The sequence below is a fragment of the Portunus trituberculatus genome, chromosome 42 (assembly GCF_017591435.1).
Source record: "Portunus trituberculatus isolate SZX2019 chromosome 42, ASM1759143v1, whole genome shotgun sequence".
Classification (NCBI taxonomy): Eukaryota; Metazoa; Arthropoda; class Malacostraca; order Decapoda; family Portunidae; genus Portunus; species Portunus trituberculatus.
Genome location: NC_059296.1, coordinates 17,149,564 through 17,169,113, shown reverse-complemented (window position 1 = coordinate 17,169,113; position 19,550 = coordinate 17,149,564). Strand labels below are relative to the sequence as shown.

Here is a 19,550-nt window from a genome sequence, read left to right as displayed (position 1 = left end):
TGTGTGTGTGTGTGTGTGTGTGTGTGTGTGTGTGTGTGTGTGTGTGTGTGTGTGTGTGTGTGTGTGTGTGTTTTCACGAATGTTACAAGGCGGGATGCATGTAACTTATCTTTCAAGAGGGAGAGGGGAAGGGAGGGAAGGGAGATGGGAGGAGGGAAGGGAAATGGGAGGAGGGAGGAGAGAGAGAGAGAGAGAGAGAGAGAGAGAGAGAGAGAGAGAGAGAGAGAGAGAGAGAGAGAGAGAGAGAGAGAGAGATGGGAACAGTCTATGCCATTGGGTAATTTTAGATACAAGGCGGTACGCATGTAGCTTATCTTTAGTGATTGGTGGAAACAAGGATGGTGGGAGGAGCACTAGGATTTCAAGGACAGCATACGGCGTGTGTAGTTGATATCCAACACACTATACGGGACAACTGAACTGAAGAAAGCTCAGAAAAGAAATATGACGCCTACGTAGGCGTCACCATATATGCTACTGGGGCTTCATGACGCCTACATAGGCGTCACCGTATTGAAGGGGTTAATATACAATGAAAGAGACTTTGCACTGAATATTATCTTCTTCTTTCTAGTGATGTCATCAAGATGTATCTATGAATAGTGGTTACAGAGAGATAGCATATCAAAAGGGAGATTTTTGGAGGAAGCAAGTCACTTCCCTGCGATGTGTCTGTTTTGCCTGATTGTATATGGTAAGCGACTCATTAAAATGTATGTCCTGAGCCCTCTCCATACACATTAAACAGTTTTATTGAGTTCTCGTCTTATTGCACGACGAGTTAAGACGTGGTAAGTGGATGTTGAGGTGCAAGGGGAAGAGGAAGCAGGCAGGGAATCGGATTCACCAGAATCTCAATTACTACATTTACCTATGCTGAGAATGTTAGCTTAAATAACTCACAGGCAATATTAAAAAAAAAACTTAAGTATATATATTAACAAAAAAGTAGCTATATCTAGCATAAAACTCCCAAAGTAACCACATCCAGTCTTCACTTTGTGAAACAGCTATAGTTGCCTCTTTAGTCTTTGGTTAGAGACTCACTTTCTTCCTTGAAACTCATTTTCAGATCAACTGATCTGAGTATGATACAGAATTGTACTGCACAAATTTTAATTCAACAACAAAGATTTTAAGTAAGGTGCCTGAAAATGAGAAATATTTATATTTGAATCTAATCAAAGCAATTTCCAGCAAGAAACTTACCTATTAAGCATGTTTGATGCTGAACTAATAGCAGCATTCACCATGGGATCAAAGTAGCTTGACATCTGGGTGATTGAATGGCCCAAGTTTTCAGCTTCACTCTTGGCAGCAGCTCTCACTTTGTCAATATTATTCAAAAGGGCATGTCCAGCATTCTCAACTTGTTCATTATATCCCTAAAAAGCAAAAATACAAAGTTATTTATCAAAACTGAAATTAAATAGGATGCTCTTTACCTATGCTTGCATTCTTAAAATTTTATGTCAATTCTTCCTCTACTTATACTAACAAACAGTAACTTTATTGATATGCCTTCACATCAATAAGTGATTCTGAACTTTCCAGATACTTTTGACATTTCGCATATTTCTTAACTTGCCTATTCAATAATATGCATCCTCTAGATTCATGAAATGTAACAAATTTCCTCTTTTTTTCTAGAAAGCACTTCAGAGATGCACATTATCTTTGTTCTGAAGCCACTATTCTTTCTATTCTTATTCTTTCCTCCATACTTTCATGCACTCTTATAACTATGGCACTCAGAAGTCTCTCTAAGCATGTATGCTTAACAATCATTGCTGGTGAATACATAGTTTTCTTTTAACTTTTACAGATCAAATCAATAATCATTTTTCTTACCTCAAAAAACATTTTCTGTCTTAGAAGCTACATTACATATAAAACAAATCCAGTAAATTAAAGAATTAAAGTTTTCTCTATATTTATACATTCCATTTTTCAAGAAAAAATTCTCTGACCTTAGAAAAAATACTTACTTGCAAAGTGTTATCAGTATGCTGAGGAAGATTCTGATCTAGAGCTGACAATGAAGCTTGGTCTAGATCTCTTATGTTCACATTAAGTTTTTCAATGGATTCATCACATTCCTTCTGTCCTGGAGCTTTGTCTCTGAAAAGAAAAGAAAATTATATACATTACAAACATATTGAAGAAGCTCCAACTACCTAATTCTTTAAATATAATGTGTACTTAAAATTATCCAGTTCTTACCTGATTGATGCAACCAAGCTTTTGATGCTGTCTGAAACACTCTTACTATGGTTAGCCAATGACTGCCATGTAGGAGGATCTTTGGGATTAACAGCCAAGCTCTTAGCAGATTCAATCATGGAGCAAGATCCATTAATGATTGCTTTTCCTGAAAATGTGATTGGTTCTTGTGATTCTCTGGCTTTTGCAGAAATTTTGGCTGGAACAGAGGCAAACTCTGGGGAGCTTGCAAAGGTGCAAAGGTTTTCTACAGCTTCTAAGAGAGGCTTAGTGGCAGCACTGCAGCGAGCTCGGTTCTCATCACTGTAGTCTTGATCCAAAGCTGGGAGGAAAAAAAAAAAAAAAAAAAAAATTAAGTCAGATCCACATTTTTTAAATCAAGTAATTTGAACTGTTTTTTTGAAAAATGAAAACATGATACAATATAAGAGAAGATCAAAAGACTCCATAACTTTACAAATCTTTACATCTTCCTATAATTCACAGCTATCTTAGACTTTAATAGGAATGAAAGCTAAATTTTTTAACTTACTTTTGATTTCTTTCACCAGATGAGCTGTAGCATTAGCAACATCTTTGGCAGACTGCACAAAATGTCTCTTTGCCACAACGTTATTTGTCTTTGCTGATGCAACTCGGCAGCTGTTGCAGAGAGCACTAGTGTGTTTGGCAATGATGGTTGCTGCATTCAGAACTTGCTGCTGATTGCTGTTGGAATCTGTCAGTGTCTGGCAGGCAGAGACAATTGCTTGGTAGGCCCGAGCAAACTGGGACTGGTCTACAAGCCCAGGTCGCCCTGCCACACTTGTTGGGTCAGATATACCAACAAGATATGCAGCTTGGGATGCACTTTCTATCAATCCACAGATGGCTTCGCTTACATCCTTAACTGCATATCCAAATTTGTCATGTTCAAGTTTTTTAGCATAATTAGCAATACCTGTCATTGCATCACCAAGACTCTTAGATCGGTCCATTACTGTATCCAGGCATTCATAGTATGTCAAATCAGTGACTGCTTCAGATGGATTGTCTAGGAGAGGCTTCATTGACTGGATTGCACGGACTGCGTTATCACATTCTTTTTGTCCTGGAGCAGCTGATGTGCAAACATTAATCAAATTGTTGATGGAATCTGTCACTGCTCGAGCAGCAGTTGCAAGTTGGTTTTTGGCATTAGGAGCATTAGGATCTGCAGACACAGTTTTAGCAGAGACCAACAGTTTAGAAGAGGACATAGAGACACTTTTTAAGCTTATGACTATCTGTCCCTGAACCCCTCGATCTTGAGCAGTTCCAGCCATTTCCATACCAACACCCATGAGATTTCCAAATGCCCCAGAGAACTTCTTGGAAGATGTTGCTAGGTGTTGTGTTGACATGCGAGCTGATGTCACAACCTCTGAAGTGACACTATTAAGTTCTGCTGCAGCATTGCTCAATTCTGACTGGAGTTCACCATATGGTCTTGAACTCTGAGGGAATCTGCCAGCATCCAAGTCATTTGTTGATTCTGTGATGTTCAAAATGGCATCATCAACATCTTTTTGGCCAGGTAAACAGTTAACTGTTTGGTTAAGAGCCTGAGATACACCTTTAGCAACTTGAGCCAATTTCTGCTGAGATGCAGCATTTTGTGGACCTTGGACAACAATACGAGCTTCCTCAATAAGTTCTGAACTCCTAATCATAACTTCACGAGCAGCCATCAAGAGGCGCTCTCTTAACTGATGATCTCTGGATGTAGCAATAACACCACGAACAGCTGATGAAAATTCTTTGAGGGCCAAAGCAGTATCACGAGATGCCAGACCAGTGAAATGCTGATTTCCCTGAGTTGATGATGTCAACAACTGTGCCATGGTTGAACCCACTGTCTTGCTTGAGTTTGTGAGTTGCTGGGCAGCACTTTCTGGTGTTTCACCTGGCAGAGGACGCAAAGTACCCATTTCTGCAGCTTTCTTAAGGTCATCAAGATCATCAGTAAGACCATGAATGGCATCAAGTGCTGAATCAATTTCCAATGAACCACAAGCTTCCTGGGCTTTTCCCATAGATGACCGAAGATCTGCAAGAGCCTGACCAAATTGTTTTGCAGAATTATTCAGTTGAAGGGAAGAAGCTTGATCAGTGACAGTTGGAAGAGCAGATTTGACAGATGCAAGCATCTTTGTGCCAGGCTGTAGAAACTGATTACATGAGTTAATGAGAGCCAACTGAGCTCTTGGGGAGTCAGGATTGTTGATTGTACCTTTTACACCCTCAACAAGTCGAGGGATTACATCAGCAACCAGCTTGCAGTCAGCCATCACTTCATCTTGTGTTGCTGGATTGTTATTGTGTGGACCAGCTCCTTGAGCAGCAGCCATGCATTGTGTTCCTGTGGCTGCTGCATGTTTGGCAGCATTTTCAAGGCGTTTTATAATTTTTTTCTTGAGCGCATTACTGGAAGCTACATTTGTTGCAGTTCTTACACTTTCTGCAACCTCCCTAAGGATAAATTGTCTGTTTTCATCATTAGGGTGTGAGGCACACTGTTTGGCAGCTTCAACTAATCTGGCAGTGGTATCAGCAAGCTGTTTTGCTGCAGCCAATAATCTGTTTTGTAAATCAGCATCTGCCTGGCTTTCGGCCTCAGACTTAATAGACTGTATGAGATGGGATGTGGCCTGGGCAAGGATTTTTGCTTGCCTCACCATCTCTGGGGCATTGCCCTGAGAGGCAAAAAGTTTTTCACTTGAGACAAGAATTGTTTCCACTGCCTCATCATGTACACTGATACGTCCTTTCTGTTCTCCTGCTGTCTTGATATGATTCAAAAGGTCATTTAGTGCTTTAGTGACTTCTGCTGCTGCTTGTGAAAGTTCACGGAGCAAGGACTCATCCTGTGTAGCTCTCTGACAAACCTGCACCATGCATTCCACAGCCCGACCAACTTCCTTTGCAGCTTCAATGAGTTGACTCTGGCATGCTGGACTGTCAATAGTTGGGGCTACAACTTTAGCACATGCAACCAATTGAGATGTGGCAAGGGCACATGCTGTGGCTGAATTAATTACAATATTTTGAAGTTCTTGATCCTCACAACGTGATGCCACTGCTTTAGCTTTGAGAATTAAGGCTGCTGTAGTATTTGCTACAGCTTTGGCTAATCCAAGAAGAATATCTTGTGTCTCATGATCAAGATGTATGTCTGCAGTTTGGAGGACAGCATGAGATGCCTCTCCAATATGGGAAGCAGCTGACAGTAAGCCCTGGCGGGGTTCCTTTCTTTCAGGGTTGGCAGCAACCATCAAATCTGAAAATGCTGAACAAAGCACCTTGGCAGCACCAAGAAGGTCAGTTGATTCTCTATCTGTCTCAAGAAGAGCAGCAATCATTCGCACACCCTTGGTCATCTCAGGTAAATTGGAAGTGATAGTATGGATGGCAGCACCAACAGCAGTGTGATCAACTTCTTCATGTACAGCTGAAACATAAAAGATAAATCTGTGATATATCTAAAGATGTAATATACACTATGCTAAATGAGAATACAATGTCTATGTTGCTGACTGGAAAGATTTAGAATATCTTTGTAAAGAAATTGAATAAGAGATTCAATGGGTACTTTCAATACTGTGCATGTATAACACAATATAATAACATCTAGTTAAACATGGTATTGTGGAATAGTACTCTTGACTGAAAGGTTATCTTCTGATTGATGTTCCTTTTACAAGATTCAAGGCATCAAAGCTTGACACATAATTTAATATACTCACATGAAGTCAGGGTGACAACTTCAGCAGTGGCAGCATTCATTGCAGCTATTTGACTGGTAACTGTCTGCTTATTAGAATCGAGAGTAACCTGTTTCCATTTTACAGATGCAGGATCTGTGCCCAGTTCAGGAAGTTCTGCTTTTGTGTCCAAGATTTCAGTACATTCTTCAATGATAACTTGGCCACTCTCAATAGTTGACATAAGAGCTTTCTGTGGCTTGCTCATTACGCTTGTTACTTGAGGATGTTTAGCCTATAAAGTTAAATTCTATATCAAACTCTCATATATATATATATATATATATATATATATATATATATATATATATATATATATATATATATATATATATATATATATATATATATATATATATACACACACACACACACACACACAGATTGATGGATAGATAAAAACAATATATAATAAACACAAATCCTAAGATATAACTCTCATACTTCAATTAATCAAGTTATTCATGTCTAAATGCTCCAAGGTACGAGCTTGTTAATTTCTAAACATGCAGGACATCCATTCATGCTTCCACAAGTGCTAAGACAGCTGGACATGTGACACCTACTTGCTTTCTCAATACTCCATGATATGGAGCTTGAAAGAAAAAAAACAAAACAATGGCAATAAAAACAAAAGGCCAATTAGATAATTTTCAATCTTGAAACTTGTTTGAATGCTTCATGGAGTAAGGCAATGTCTTCACTCCATCTAAGAAAATTTTGTCTTACATTTCATGCAAAACACAGCACAACCTACAACTCCTAAACTATTGATCTGGGTATTTGTATATTGGTGATTTTCTTTTAGTTACAAAGATCTTAAAGAACATATAAGTACTGTAAATTTTCTCATGGACTGTACCATTATCTACATCCTAGTTTTCTAATCTTTCATGGAATGAGAACAGGGAATGGATGTAGATGAAAACAAACAGTGATTATAAGAGAAAGCCTAAAGCAAAACTGAGACAAATCAATATAAGTAATGAAGACTTAAAAACTACCTTTGGCTCACTATTTTTCATTTATAAGCACTAGGCAACATAAATTGCAAATTTAGCACATAAAAAGATATGTAATATAACTAAAATATTTTTTGACATGTAAGAAATTCATAGCTACCAAATTCTTAAAAATATTTTTGGATTCAAAAGGAGCCTTCAGTTTAGAATTGTACAGGAAAGTCATAATAACATTCAGGAATTTTAATTTTGTCTAGGATATTAAGTCCCTTTAGAAAAGTATTTGATATCTTTTGAAAGCTATTTTGATTAATATACATATCTATACTTGAAAAAAGCTGTTCAAATCTTTAATGTAATGTTGCTCACTGTATGTGATCTAAGGCAAAGGTTAAAGATGCCAATTATACTGACACTACGAGGGCATCCATGAGAAGTATGAACTAAAATGCTCAGAATGTAGGTTGAAAGCTGCTGGACATGTTACCTTGTAAAAACTCATTGTTACAAGAGGGACACTTGTAATTATGACAGGCATGGAAGTGGTAACTAAAACATGGCAGAAAAGTGAACTGATGAATGTACAGCTGCAGTTTGTGGGGTGAAATTCTAAAATTTATGCTGAATGATGCTTTACTACACTGAAATTTAAATGGTTGTATTATTGGAGCTATTAATAATGCACATAATGTACAATTAAGTGTTATGATAACAAAAAATGAATGTGTGATACTAAACTTCAGCAATGAACTAAAAGCTGAATGGCTGCATCTGTTACTATGATAACACACTTCATATTATTTTACAGTTCCAATACAATTTGGCCAATACATGCCTGCTGGGTTTTCATATCTACAAGTCTTTATTCCAATAATGCATGATTGTTTTCACTCAACTATACTAAAACCTATGACTATGTCCTCACATACAGACATTAAGTGCAAACAACAGTAATTGCTTAATAATAAAAAAAAAAAAAAAAAAAAAAAAAAAAAAAACACACCCATATATAAACATATGTATTTATATACCAAATGACACATTAGATTATATTTCAATGTGGCTCGCTAGCAAGATGAATTGTAAATTCTACTAGATGACATTTTTCTTTTACATCCATAATAGATATTGCTGAATAAACAACACTGCCGGAAATTAAAAATTTTCAGAATGAATCACAAAAAAAATTTCATAGGGAAACTCAGGACAAAAAATTCCTTCAAATAGTGTACTATGTGACTCCACATACTTTGTTCTTCAAATCATCTTTGTTGAAAGATTTCTGGAAGTACTGTTTTTGAATGGGTACCTGAGTCACTAACATATTTTCCATGACTCTCATATAAGGAACCTTTCAGTTGCATCTTCATTTTACGTTATTGGTAGAAATTACTAGGAAATGCTTGGTAACTCAGGATTGAAAAATCTCAGATTTCACATAAAAAATACAATCTGGTGTAAGATGTTGGATACAATGGATCAGAGAATTAGCAGCTTCACACTCCAGCCCATTCTCCTTATCTTCAGGATTTCTATGCCAAGTAGGTTCAGCAGGCTACTCACTATTTTCCAGACATGATTTCTTATAGCAGGCTCCTCTCTAAACTTAAGCCCATGCTGTGGTTGAGATTTAGTGAATTATGAAGAAAAATTGTTTTTTTCAATTCCTGCAGATTATTGTAGGAAAAATATTCAGAATTCAAATGGTATATGAATCATGGGCCTATATGTACAGTAACACTCATTCTGACGCGTTTAAAGGGACAAGAGTGGCATACACCACGAGGTGGGCGTGGCGCAATACACACTCTCTAAGTATTGCAGTACATTGCCTGTTTTTCCTTGTCATTTTAACACTAATATTGGTCTCTGTGGTGAGGCTCCTTAAATCACTCGCCTCCTTCTCGCCTTGCCATACAGCACCCCAGTACGACAGAGAAAGGCGAAGGGAGAGGTTATTGTTATTGTCATACTCCTGCTTGCAGGCTCTCTTATGTTATTTATTTATTTTTTTTTTTTGCTGATCTTCCTATTGCAACATGGGGAATAAACATAATAAGCTACAGCAGCTGAAGAAGCTGTTAAAAATGAAGAAAAAGAAAAGAGAATAAGAGATAAATGAAAAGAAGAGTGACAAGATGATGGCTGAGTGGCAGGTGGAGCTGAGGCATTTGGAACAGCAGGAAAGGAGGTTTTGGTGGGAAGGGACAGGAAGAGAATCTCACTTTTAATAGCAGAAGTTAAGAAAGATGAAATCAAAGAAGAGAAAAAACGAGTAAAATACATAATGAGGAGGAAAAGAGGAAAACAGAGGCAGAAACGTACATACTTTGAGGTGCCGAACTTGATTGAGACCAAAAATTTACTTGGAGAGGATTATTTCACGGATAAGAGGGAAGGTGTCTACTGACAGTTAAAATAAACAACAATTCTATGAAATAGCATTCTTAGGACACCCACCAGTGAGCTAAATCTACTGGCAAAGGCACAAAGAACCAGAGCCAGGAATTCTGATAGTGTCACCACAAAGTAAATACCTCCCGAAATTAAGTATCAAATATGGGAATAATTAGATCATTCTTTGTGTACAGTTTTTCTATAGATCAACACACAACATATAATAAATCTATTAAGTTTGATAAACATATAGCATGGGTGCTAAACTTTTAAAACTTTAAAGAGCCAAATCTCAAAACATGATTTTTCGAGATATAAAAACTATAAAATCAACCATTATACATGCCACCTTGAAATTTGGTGTACTTATTGAGAGATTGGGATAACATTTCGTTAGACTGGTTTTTCCCTAAAGTGATTAGACAGCTTTTAATGAAGCAAACTAACAGCTTTTCATGCTGTTTTGATGATCTCATGAAATGCAAAAACTTTAAAAAATCATATCTCATGACGTACAGTAGAATCTCGAATCTCGATCAATCTCATCTTGATATTTCGCACCTTGATTGCACCATCAAAAACCCACGATTCACATATCTCGATCAAATTACACGATTCTCGATCGCTATTTTTCATTTTATTGTATCAAAACAAACATGGCGCATGGCGATGCGATTGTTTCGATTGCCCTCCCACCTAGCGGCAACTTGTGGAGTGTAGTGTGTACCAGTCACCCACGGCCTCCCCCAGCCATTCAAACCCCGGGCGTGCGCGGTCAAGGTTGTTTACTTGGGGTGGTTACCTGGATCCCATTCATCATGTTTCCCACGGCCATTGGAAAGGTCCAGGAGGTGGAAAAGGGCGAGAATGGGAGTAAAGGAAAACAAAGTGTGAAAAAACCCAGAAGTGAAAAACGTGACTACCGAAAGGGAAAAAAACTTAACAAATACACTGCGGAGGACAAGGATAAAGTGTTGCAGCTTCTGGAGAAAGGCCACAGAGTTAGCGAAATACAAAAACTTACAGGTGTTCTTCAGAGTACTATTTCCACATTAAAAAGCAAGAAGGATGAAGTGAAGAAATAAGTGACATTGGCAAAAAAAAATATTCACAGGAAACACACTCGGACAGCGCCAAATCATGTGTATTTATAATGAAAGTAACCGTCTAGTGCAGTGGTTCCCAACCTAGGGGTAAATTACCCCAGTGGGGTAATGACCCCATATTTTTGGGGTAATGGATGTTTGGCATGGGATGAGGCAATCAGTTTACATTTTCATATAATTTCAATGAAGATTTCTATTAATTTTTTCTGCTTTCTATGTATGAAATAAAATTACTTCTTTTCGTATTATAGATTTGCATTATTGTATTGCATAGTTTCTATTTTGTCTGTTTTTGAAGTATGAAATACAGTTACTTTTTTTCCTATATTACGAGTATTTGTTCATTTGGGTAATGGATGAGTGTGAAATTGTATTTTTGGGTAATCGCTGCGAAAAGGTTGGGAAACACTGGTCTAGTGGCAGAAATGGAATATTATCTGGTGAAGTGGATTCATTATATGAACTGGATTTATTATATGAACTGTAATGTATTATGTGGTAAGTACTTTAGGTGTAAGATTCAAGGTTAACGTAGTTGATATAGGTTAGTTGCCAAAGCTTTTGTCCCAATTAAATTTTTCTCTATAAGAAGTTAACTTTGCATCTCGATATTTTGAATCTCGATCAGCATTTTTGGTCCCAATTATGATCGAGATTTGAGATTCTACTGTATGGAGAAATTGAAAAAAAGCTTTCTCTATGTTTCTTTAGGCATGTTTAAAGTATGTCCATGCCAAAGCATATTACAAAACAATTTGAAATAAGGCCTGTACGACATTTTAAATGCAACTCTATGCATGACGTCATAAAGTCATGATGCCATTACTCTATCACATTCATATTCATACACACCAAAGACAACCAGTGGCTAACAATATTCTGAAAATTTTGTAATAAAACTTTAAACTTTTTAATTAATTTTTCAAACCTAGAAAACACAATGTAGAATGTGATTTTGTACCAGGTAACCACTATAGAACAGAACTTCCAGAAATGTCTCCAACAATGAAAGAAAAAATGAGGAGTCTCGTGCTGAAGTAGCTTAACCGCCACCCTGACTGTTTTCGAGGTAGTACCGGTTCCCGATAGATGGCAGTCTCGTATGCCACGTGACAACAAAGAAATACCTGTTAGCCACCTCTATGACCCCAAGGCAGAGGGTTTAGAGTCAGGTACCAACAAGCAATAAATGTGTGGAGGAGGTCTGAAATTTCGGAGTTGGAGTAGCTTATGAGCCACTGCAAGCTAGCCAATGGGAGCGCGGGTTGCGGGAAAGCCACCGCCCAGCCAATCATAGCCACGTTACCATCCCGCTTCTTCAGTCAGGTTGTGCCATTCTTACAACACGTGTTGCATCTCCCTGGAAACTCTCCCTGTTTTCAGCCATTTTTCTTGTGGATTTACCTGCCAAAATGAGTGACGCTGGTGACTAGAGTGGAGGGGAGGTGTCAGTGCTTAAGGCGAGTAAGCGTAGACGGCCGGAGACGTGGAAAAAAAACGTGAGGAAGGTGAAGAGAAACCGAGGTGAGGAGTATGTGAGTCAGGGAGGGAAGGTAGTGGCGGCATGAAAGGTTGGCCCAGATCGTAAGTGCAAAAATAAGTGTTTTGCCAAGGTTGGTGCTGATAATATCAAAGTGATATTTGATGCCTTTTGGGCCATGGACAGTCATGATAGCCAGTCACATTATCTAATTAACCGTATCAGTGCTAAACCAGTGAAGCGTTGTCGAGTGAAAGATCGTGAAAAGTACATAATAGAAGTTTCTAACAGTTAATTCCTCCCTGGTTTGACACCATTTCTATTGATGGTTGATGTTTCGAGTGATTTTTTTATTGTGAAAATGGCATTTTTTCATCCCAATACCCATTTTATGTGAAAGCTGGTTTTAAAAGCTTTCCATTGGTGTATAATACATTACGTTTTCATCCATTTTCATTCCACTTTACGGGCATTTTTCTCAAAACTATGTTAGTGGCGGTTACGCTCCTTCAGCACGAGACGCCTCAAATGGACTAAGTGTATGGAGCCACATTTTGGCCTAAGGTTAGATATTTTAAACTGACCATGTAATAAAATCAAACTGTAATGACCATCAATAATCTGGTGATAAACTGAGTGAAGAATGGGGACACCAGGAATTAGAAAACTGAAATAAGATAAAAACTGTAATGTTGAAGATTAATGAAACATATTGATGAAAACAAAATAATTTCACACCATGTCCCATAATGGAAAATATAATAACAATGAGGCACATAAATGCTATGATCAGTTAACTATCAAAGCCCAAATAAATTAAAGTATTTATATTGACAAAAATAATCATAAAATTGAAATATGTAAAAAGTAGGTTAGCAAAGCACAAGAGTATGAGCTGCAGATAATGTTGTGAGTACACAGCTTACCGTTGGGGGCTGGTGGGCAAGGTCAATCTGGCCCACGACTGCCACTGATTGGATCTCAGGCATGGAGCCTTGCCTGAAGCTTTGCTCACCTATCAGGAAAATGCAAAACTTAACATACAAGTAAAAGAAGTAAAAGAAGAGGACAAGGCTCTGATATCTATTCTTTTTACAAAACTGACCACAAAAAAAAAAAAAAACATGAAAAAGTTCTGCATTACATCAACTCTACTCCCTGATTTTTGCTTTTATATGCAACAAAAATTAAAGATTTTGAGTGGCAATCACATTATTATGTAACTGGCTACTACCATCAGTGAGATGAGGTGATATAAAACATGTATGATTTCTATTCTCCCTGCATACTTAATACAGATGGCAGGGAATTTTACATAAATAGGTATATTTTAAGAAAACAAGTACACTTTAGAGATATAACTTCCAGATGAGTATCACAATTGGATGAGGCTTGGAGGAAACCAGAGGAAAGACCAAAGATAACATACAGTGCAGAAAAGAATGAATATTAGATAATCATCTTCCACGAGCAACCTTACTACAGAAAATGTTTATTTTAAATAATTGCTGTTCAAGGTGGTTACATGCAATTCCCGATGTCAGAAAGTCCTGAAAAGCTGCCAGATTCGCCAGATAACTTAATATAGCACATTCAACTCGGTATGCTGGAAAATTTTTTTTATGTCATATATGTGCTATCAAACTAAGTAATTATTTATTAGGAACATCTCTAATTAGCTTCATCAAGCACAGAGAATGTAATATGGCAAAACGAGCCAAAAATGCTTGGTTCATGGTCTCAGTTTTGGGACACTTCATCACCTTGAGTGAATTACATTATTTACAATAAGCAAGCACATTTCATTGGTTCAAGTTAATTAATTAGCAATCAAATCCAGAAAATGTGACAAATATCAAATAAACACGATGTTTTGATGGAAAATCCTTGTATGACTTCAGTGAAAGATTGTCCGTTCCGTATGTAAACAACATCAAGCAGATTTCTATCTGCTCCCCACCGGTTATAGGCAAACAGTTCAGGGTCTAGATGCGATGCTGATGGTCCTTTGCACCAATCTATGAAGTGCTTTGAGCAGATAGCATGGTCCTTGGTAGCTCTCCACGTCGGGCCTCGTTTACATCGTGTCTCCCATAATCTTCTTCGAGCCGCGTCTTTCTTCCTGGGAAACACAGTCCATCCTTTCACGCCTTGGTTTTCTTTTTGATATAGAATTGCAGTCAGCTACAGCACATGTATAAACCGGCATTCTGTTCCAGCTCTAAGAACACTCCACACTAGGGTGACCAGATTTCTGAGACAAATTCCGGGACATTTTCAGTTCAGGGAGGTAAAACATGTAGTGTTTTGCACTGGAAAAACTAAAACGGGACACTATCCGTACCATTTCTAAACCAGCAATCAAAAGTTTCTCTCGCCTTATTTACCCAAGTTGCAAAGAAAAAAATCTCTACCTGATGAAATATCTGAGATCATGAACACCCATTAGCTGTTAAAATGTGTCCGCTATACACTTCACCGTCTTCACGGAAACTAAGGCCTTCTCCTTATTCTTGACATTCTAAAAGAGTAATGATAAAAGGACATAATTATCATAATCAAAAGGAGTAGTTTTTAACGCATCAAGTGATCTTTCAGTTACAGAAAACCGGGGACAGCAGTAGCCGGGGACAGGTCACTGAAATCGGGACTGTCCCGGACGTCTGGTCACCCTACTCCACACGAGCTTCCAAACAACCGCGGGCCGCGGGGTTGTTTTGGTGTTTTGAGAGGACTAGGTGTTCCCGAGTTCAGTTAGTCTTTTCGGTTTGATATGCCTTAGGCCACTAAAATGTTGCTCTACCAAGATTATTACAGAATATATTCCTTTGTAATATTTAGAGGAGAAACAGTGCTCTCTGTTGAAATATATGAAAAAATGTTTCCAACCAAATATGTAGTTGAGACTAGTAAAAAATGCGAGAGCATTGAAACCGCGACTGTGAGTATTAAGCTTATAATAACAGTTTTGTAGAGTGTGTATTACCAGATCATATGGATAATGTTAGGATAAGCACTTGGAATTAATGTTTTGCAGTACAAAGACTCAATACATTTTAGAATGTGTCTCTCTTGCGAGCTGGCTGGTTGTATACCGAGTCATGTATTAAAACAGCCAGCGATCAATGGCAACCCAAGAATATCCGACGTCGGGAATTACACACACACATAACTTCATTTCATCATAATGAAGAAACACAAACTATTGAAAGAAATCTAAAAAAATAAATCAATTATGATCAGATATGGTCTTAATTCTGCAACATTATTATTATCCTCGATAAAAAAAAAAGATAAAAAAAAAAACTATTCTAACAATGATAAAAAGATAAAAAAAAAAAAGGAAAACAAAAGAAAAGAAAAAATAAATAATAATGATAACAATTGAAGGCAGATTCTATTTTGTTTCCTAGCTTTGACAAACTGGGATATTTTGAATAAATTGAAATTCAACAAAAAATTACAAAGGAAATTAGAAATGCTAAAAAAGTTCAATATATTTCAATAGTAACTAATAAGAACAACAGACACCTACCATTGACCCCTGGTCTCATCACTGCTGGGATGGAAATAGAGTCTTGCTCCACAGACTGAGCTCCTGGTGCTGCAGAACCTCCATGTTGCATGATGCTAGCCCTGGTGAGGTACACAGAAAAATAAAAATATCACATGATTGATTCATCATCCATGGCACCATACACAACACTGGAAAAGTAATTCAAAATCCATCAGGAGATAGAGATTCATAATCTTGAATTAACAACTTTCATAGAAAAAAATTACTCGAAAACCAACTACAATGTATATGTATACAATGTGTGTGTGTGTATATATACATATATATATATATATATATATATATATATATATATATATATATATATATATATATATATATATATATATATATATATATACACACACACACACACACACACACACACACACACACACACAATCAATATAAACCCTGAGATAAAAAATATTAAGCTAAATTGTGCTGTAAAGGATGAAAAATTCTTACTTGAATGGAGACACAATCTCTTCTATCAGTGTTAAGCCATCATCACCCTCAATGCCAATGTGACCTTTGGCCTTTTGCTTCTTTAAAATGATGTCAATGTACCCACCAATCAACTGGGCAATCTGTTCACCCTCTGTTGTCTGTACTGAGTAGTACTGATCAGAGTAATCACCAAAATCTGAAAATACAATATCTAATTTTTAGACTTGGTTTTCTTAATAAATACATATTTTTTGGCCAATCTAATTCTGCCAATTCAAAGTTGAAATTATTATGACTTGTGATACACACATGCTAGATTTACATACAAATACAAACAACACTGTTTAATTATATGTATTTTTTTCTTACAAAATATTCTGCTTCACAAAATTAAAAAAAAAAAAACAACAGCATTATACAGAGATCAGTTGCAAGTATGAATGACAATATGTTAAGTTAATTAAATATATCTGATATATGCTTCTGGGAATGAGTGTACTTCATCACTGCAGTTATCTTACTATTCACTTATTCCCTCAAACTGTACAGCTACCTTTCCATTATATTACTGCACTATGATGGAAAGAAAACTAAATGCATGATATAAATGATCCTTATCCCATATAATTGATGCATATTGGTTCATTGTCATATTGATTATGAACATATGTGCTTGGCAGAGCTTTGCCAAAGGTATTTCATCTTTGCTTGAGATGATTTGGTATACAGATGTAGAAAGATAAACATTCTCAATATGAAATGTCCACAATTTGATCAACATTCTATGCATACCTAAGGTAAAAGTATTTGGTGATGCTGCCCAACGTCTCACAGTGGTTAGGGGCCAGGTTTTCAAAATTTCTTTGGTTTTCTCATCCAGACGCAGAACAGAGTCTTTTGTCACACCCAAGAGGCGAGGCACCAATTTGTTCTTCCCCTTCATCTTCTCTTTCACTAAGTAAAATGTCACTCCATAAGTCTTGAGAGATCTTGCTTCTCCAACATAAACAACCTGAAAATAGAAAATGTTACAAATTTCATAACAATACTATATTTTTCAAATAAAGGTAGAAGTTTATGAACCATTATGCTTTAAAAAGAAATACAATTATTAGTGGAGATGTTTTCTCAATAAGCCTGTACCATATATGATGTGATGCATTCATGCAAAACAAATCACGAGGCACATATTCCTGTATGTGGTGAGAATTACCTTGGCATCAAGCTCACTTTCCCCAGAATGTAATCTGTGTTCTTGGTAAATTTTCTTTTCAATGCCTTTTGTTTTGACATAGCCTTGGGGTAGAAACTCCTTTAAACTGGAAAGAAAATGTAAGAAATTGAAAGCAATATACACTCTCCTGCTTTCATTGAGCATAAAAAATTACTTGAAGCACACCCAAATTATTCATACACAATATCAGGAAGATAAGTCTGAGGACTTTGCTTCCCTAACAACTATATACCGCTTGGCTGGAAAAACTGAATTTACATTTGTCTTTAAAGTGCAACATTGTCATATTTTTCTACACTTTTCTTCCCACTCTTTGGCACATTTATATATCAATATGAAATGCTACAATCTGATTTAATGGATTAATAAAATACATACTATCTACATGACAATTTTACTAGTATAACTCAACTGTTTTAAGTCACATTCTATTACTGTTTATGGGTTAGTGATTAGGAAAAAGTGAGAAAACAAAGTCTAAGCTGTACTTCATAGTAAGCCATGGCAGGGTTTCTTCATACAACATGTCAAGTTAAATCTTCAAAATTCAAAATAAATAAACTTACTCAAGGAAGCCAGTCTTATGTTTGGCATCCACATGGTCACCAAATTGAATTTGACACTGAATGCCAGCAAATCTGCAAGCTCTGTCAACAGTGACTGGGTGAGTTCCATCCAGAATAGCATCACGACACTGTTAAGAAGATATAAAGAAAATTATTTAAAAAGGCACCTATCTCATAGGAAAATGGCATATTTCAAAATGCGACATTATACAAGAGGGAACGTGGCATCAAGAAAGATCTTATCAACTTGTGTTACATATGAGTTAAATAGAAAAGCAGGCCTCAACAGACCACATGGTCCTCATGAGGCAACTTGACCTAAGACTACTTAGGTGATAGAAGAAAAAAGATAGCAAAGCATAAGGCTCTCTCCACCACCTTCTACTCCTTCACACATAATCTGTATAAGAAACAGATCAGAAACAAACACCTTTTGCAAGTTAGAATAAAAAACATCAGGGAAATTTTGTAGGAAAAGAATGAAAATAAATGGTATGAGGAGGCCCATTTCCTGATGGTAAGGAAGTTAATCTCTAACAAACTGTCAGCCGTAAATAAAAGGCAAAATATTCATCAAGAAGATAAAAGTCTCTATGTAGTTGTAGTTGTAGTGTATCGTATTTTAAGGAAACCCATTCCATAGATTAAATGCAGTGAAAAAAAAAAAAAAAAAAAAAAATCATGAAAGCTTACCGTATTTGATGGCATATAGGACGCACTGGCATATAAGACGCACACCCATATTAGCAGGTCAGATTCAGGAAAAAGAGTTTTTAGTGTATTCAAGCATATATTCTTGATAGCAGTCTCACAGCACATTACAGGCATGCAAAGCATCACAACAGCAATAAACATTGAACACTAAAATAAAGACTTTTTTCTAAAAAAAAAAAAAAAAAAAAAAAAAAAAAAAAAAAAAATCCATCTTATTAACCCGTACATCGTCAGAGACGTACGACATACGTCGGCTACTCTGAGTGAACCGGGCGTCAGAGACGTATGAGATACGTGGGCGCGCTTTCTCGTGTTTTCGGAGGTATTGCGTCCTCAAAACCTACCATTATACTGCCATCATGCACTGTAGACATTGCTCATGCTGCCTCCTCGTCCCTGCTAGCATGAATGCTTCCTGTATTTATTTATTACAATTCTGAACTTTAGCAGTTTCTGCTGCCTTCAGCTAAGTGTAGCGGGAAACTGACACCTCAACTCCGCTAATATGAACAAAGCGTAACTTCCATTACTTACTCTTACCATTTCAGTTGTTTTAGGTAACTGTTATATTGTAGTAGTGAAAACTTTGTATGACATAAATAAGAATTTTCCAATCGCTTTGTTATAAGGAAAAACAAGTACATATTACTCGGAAAATATTTGCACCGTGAAAGGCAACACTCCCTCGCGATATCTCGTGTCTATTTTTATCCACAAACACTCCCAAACAGCAAAACATGACATGTTGTTTTTCTTTCAACTCAGGAACGATATTATGCATGTGTCCAACTCGGGATCGACTGGTGAGAAACGAGGAAGTGAATAAACTAGTCACATAAGGCTTTGCTAAGTCGCTAACCTTAGCGCAAAATATCTCGCACCAATTAATACCACTTCCAGTCAGTTCTGGGAGGAATGACTGTCATTTTCATTTGTTTCACATCATTTAAGACTGGTTTAGCAAAAAAAAAAAAAAAAAAAAATCCATGATGTGGCCAGCACTGGCGAAATCACAAAGTCTCAGATCTGCTGACGCTGTACGGGTTAAAGGAACACTAAAATAAAAGGAAGCTGGCACTA

General features: G+C 36.9%; 1 protein-coding gene across 12 annotated transcripts in view; it reads right to left on the bottom strand.

The window, feature by feature from the left end:
* The window catches only part of LOC123517312 (talin-2-like), a 181,090-nt gene that overhangs the window by 63,908 nt on the left and 97,632 nt on the right, over window positions 1–19,550 (bottom strand). For all 12 annotated transcript variants that reach the window (XM_045277271.1, XM_045277270.1, XM_045277275.1 and 9 more), the window contains 11 exons: window positions 17,757–17,884; window positions 17,170–17,275; window positions 16,749–16,968; window positions 15,975–16,152; window positions 15,486–15,586; window positions 12,877–12,965; window positions 5,988–6,240; window positions 2,756–5,692; window positions 2,224–2,545; window positions 1,989–2,121; window positions 1,210–1,385 (listed from right to left, as the gene is read on the bottom strand). In XM_045277271.1, coding sequence (XP_045133206.1) covers window positions 1,210–1,385; window positions 1,989–2,121; window positions 2,224–2,545; window positions 2,756–5,692; window positions 5,988–6,240; window positions 12,877–12,965; window positions 15,486–15,586; window positions 15,975–16,152; window positions 16,749–16,968; window positions 17,170–17,275; window positions 17,757–17,884 — 4,643 coding nt within the window. The remainder of the gene's footprint in view (window positions 1–1,209; window positions 1,386–1,988; window positions 2,122–2,223; window positions 2,546–2,755; window positions 5,693–5,987; window positions 6,241–12,876; window positions 12,966–15,485; window positions 15,587–15,974; window positions 16,153–16,748; window positions 16,969–17,169; window positions 17,276–17,756; window positions 17,885–19,550) is intronic.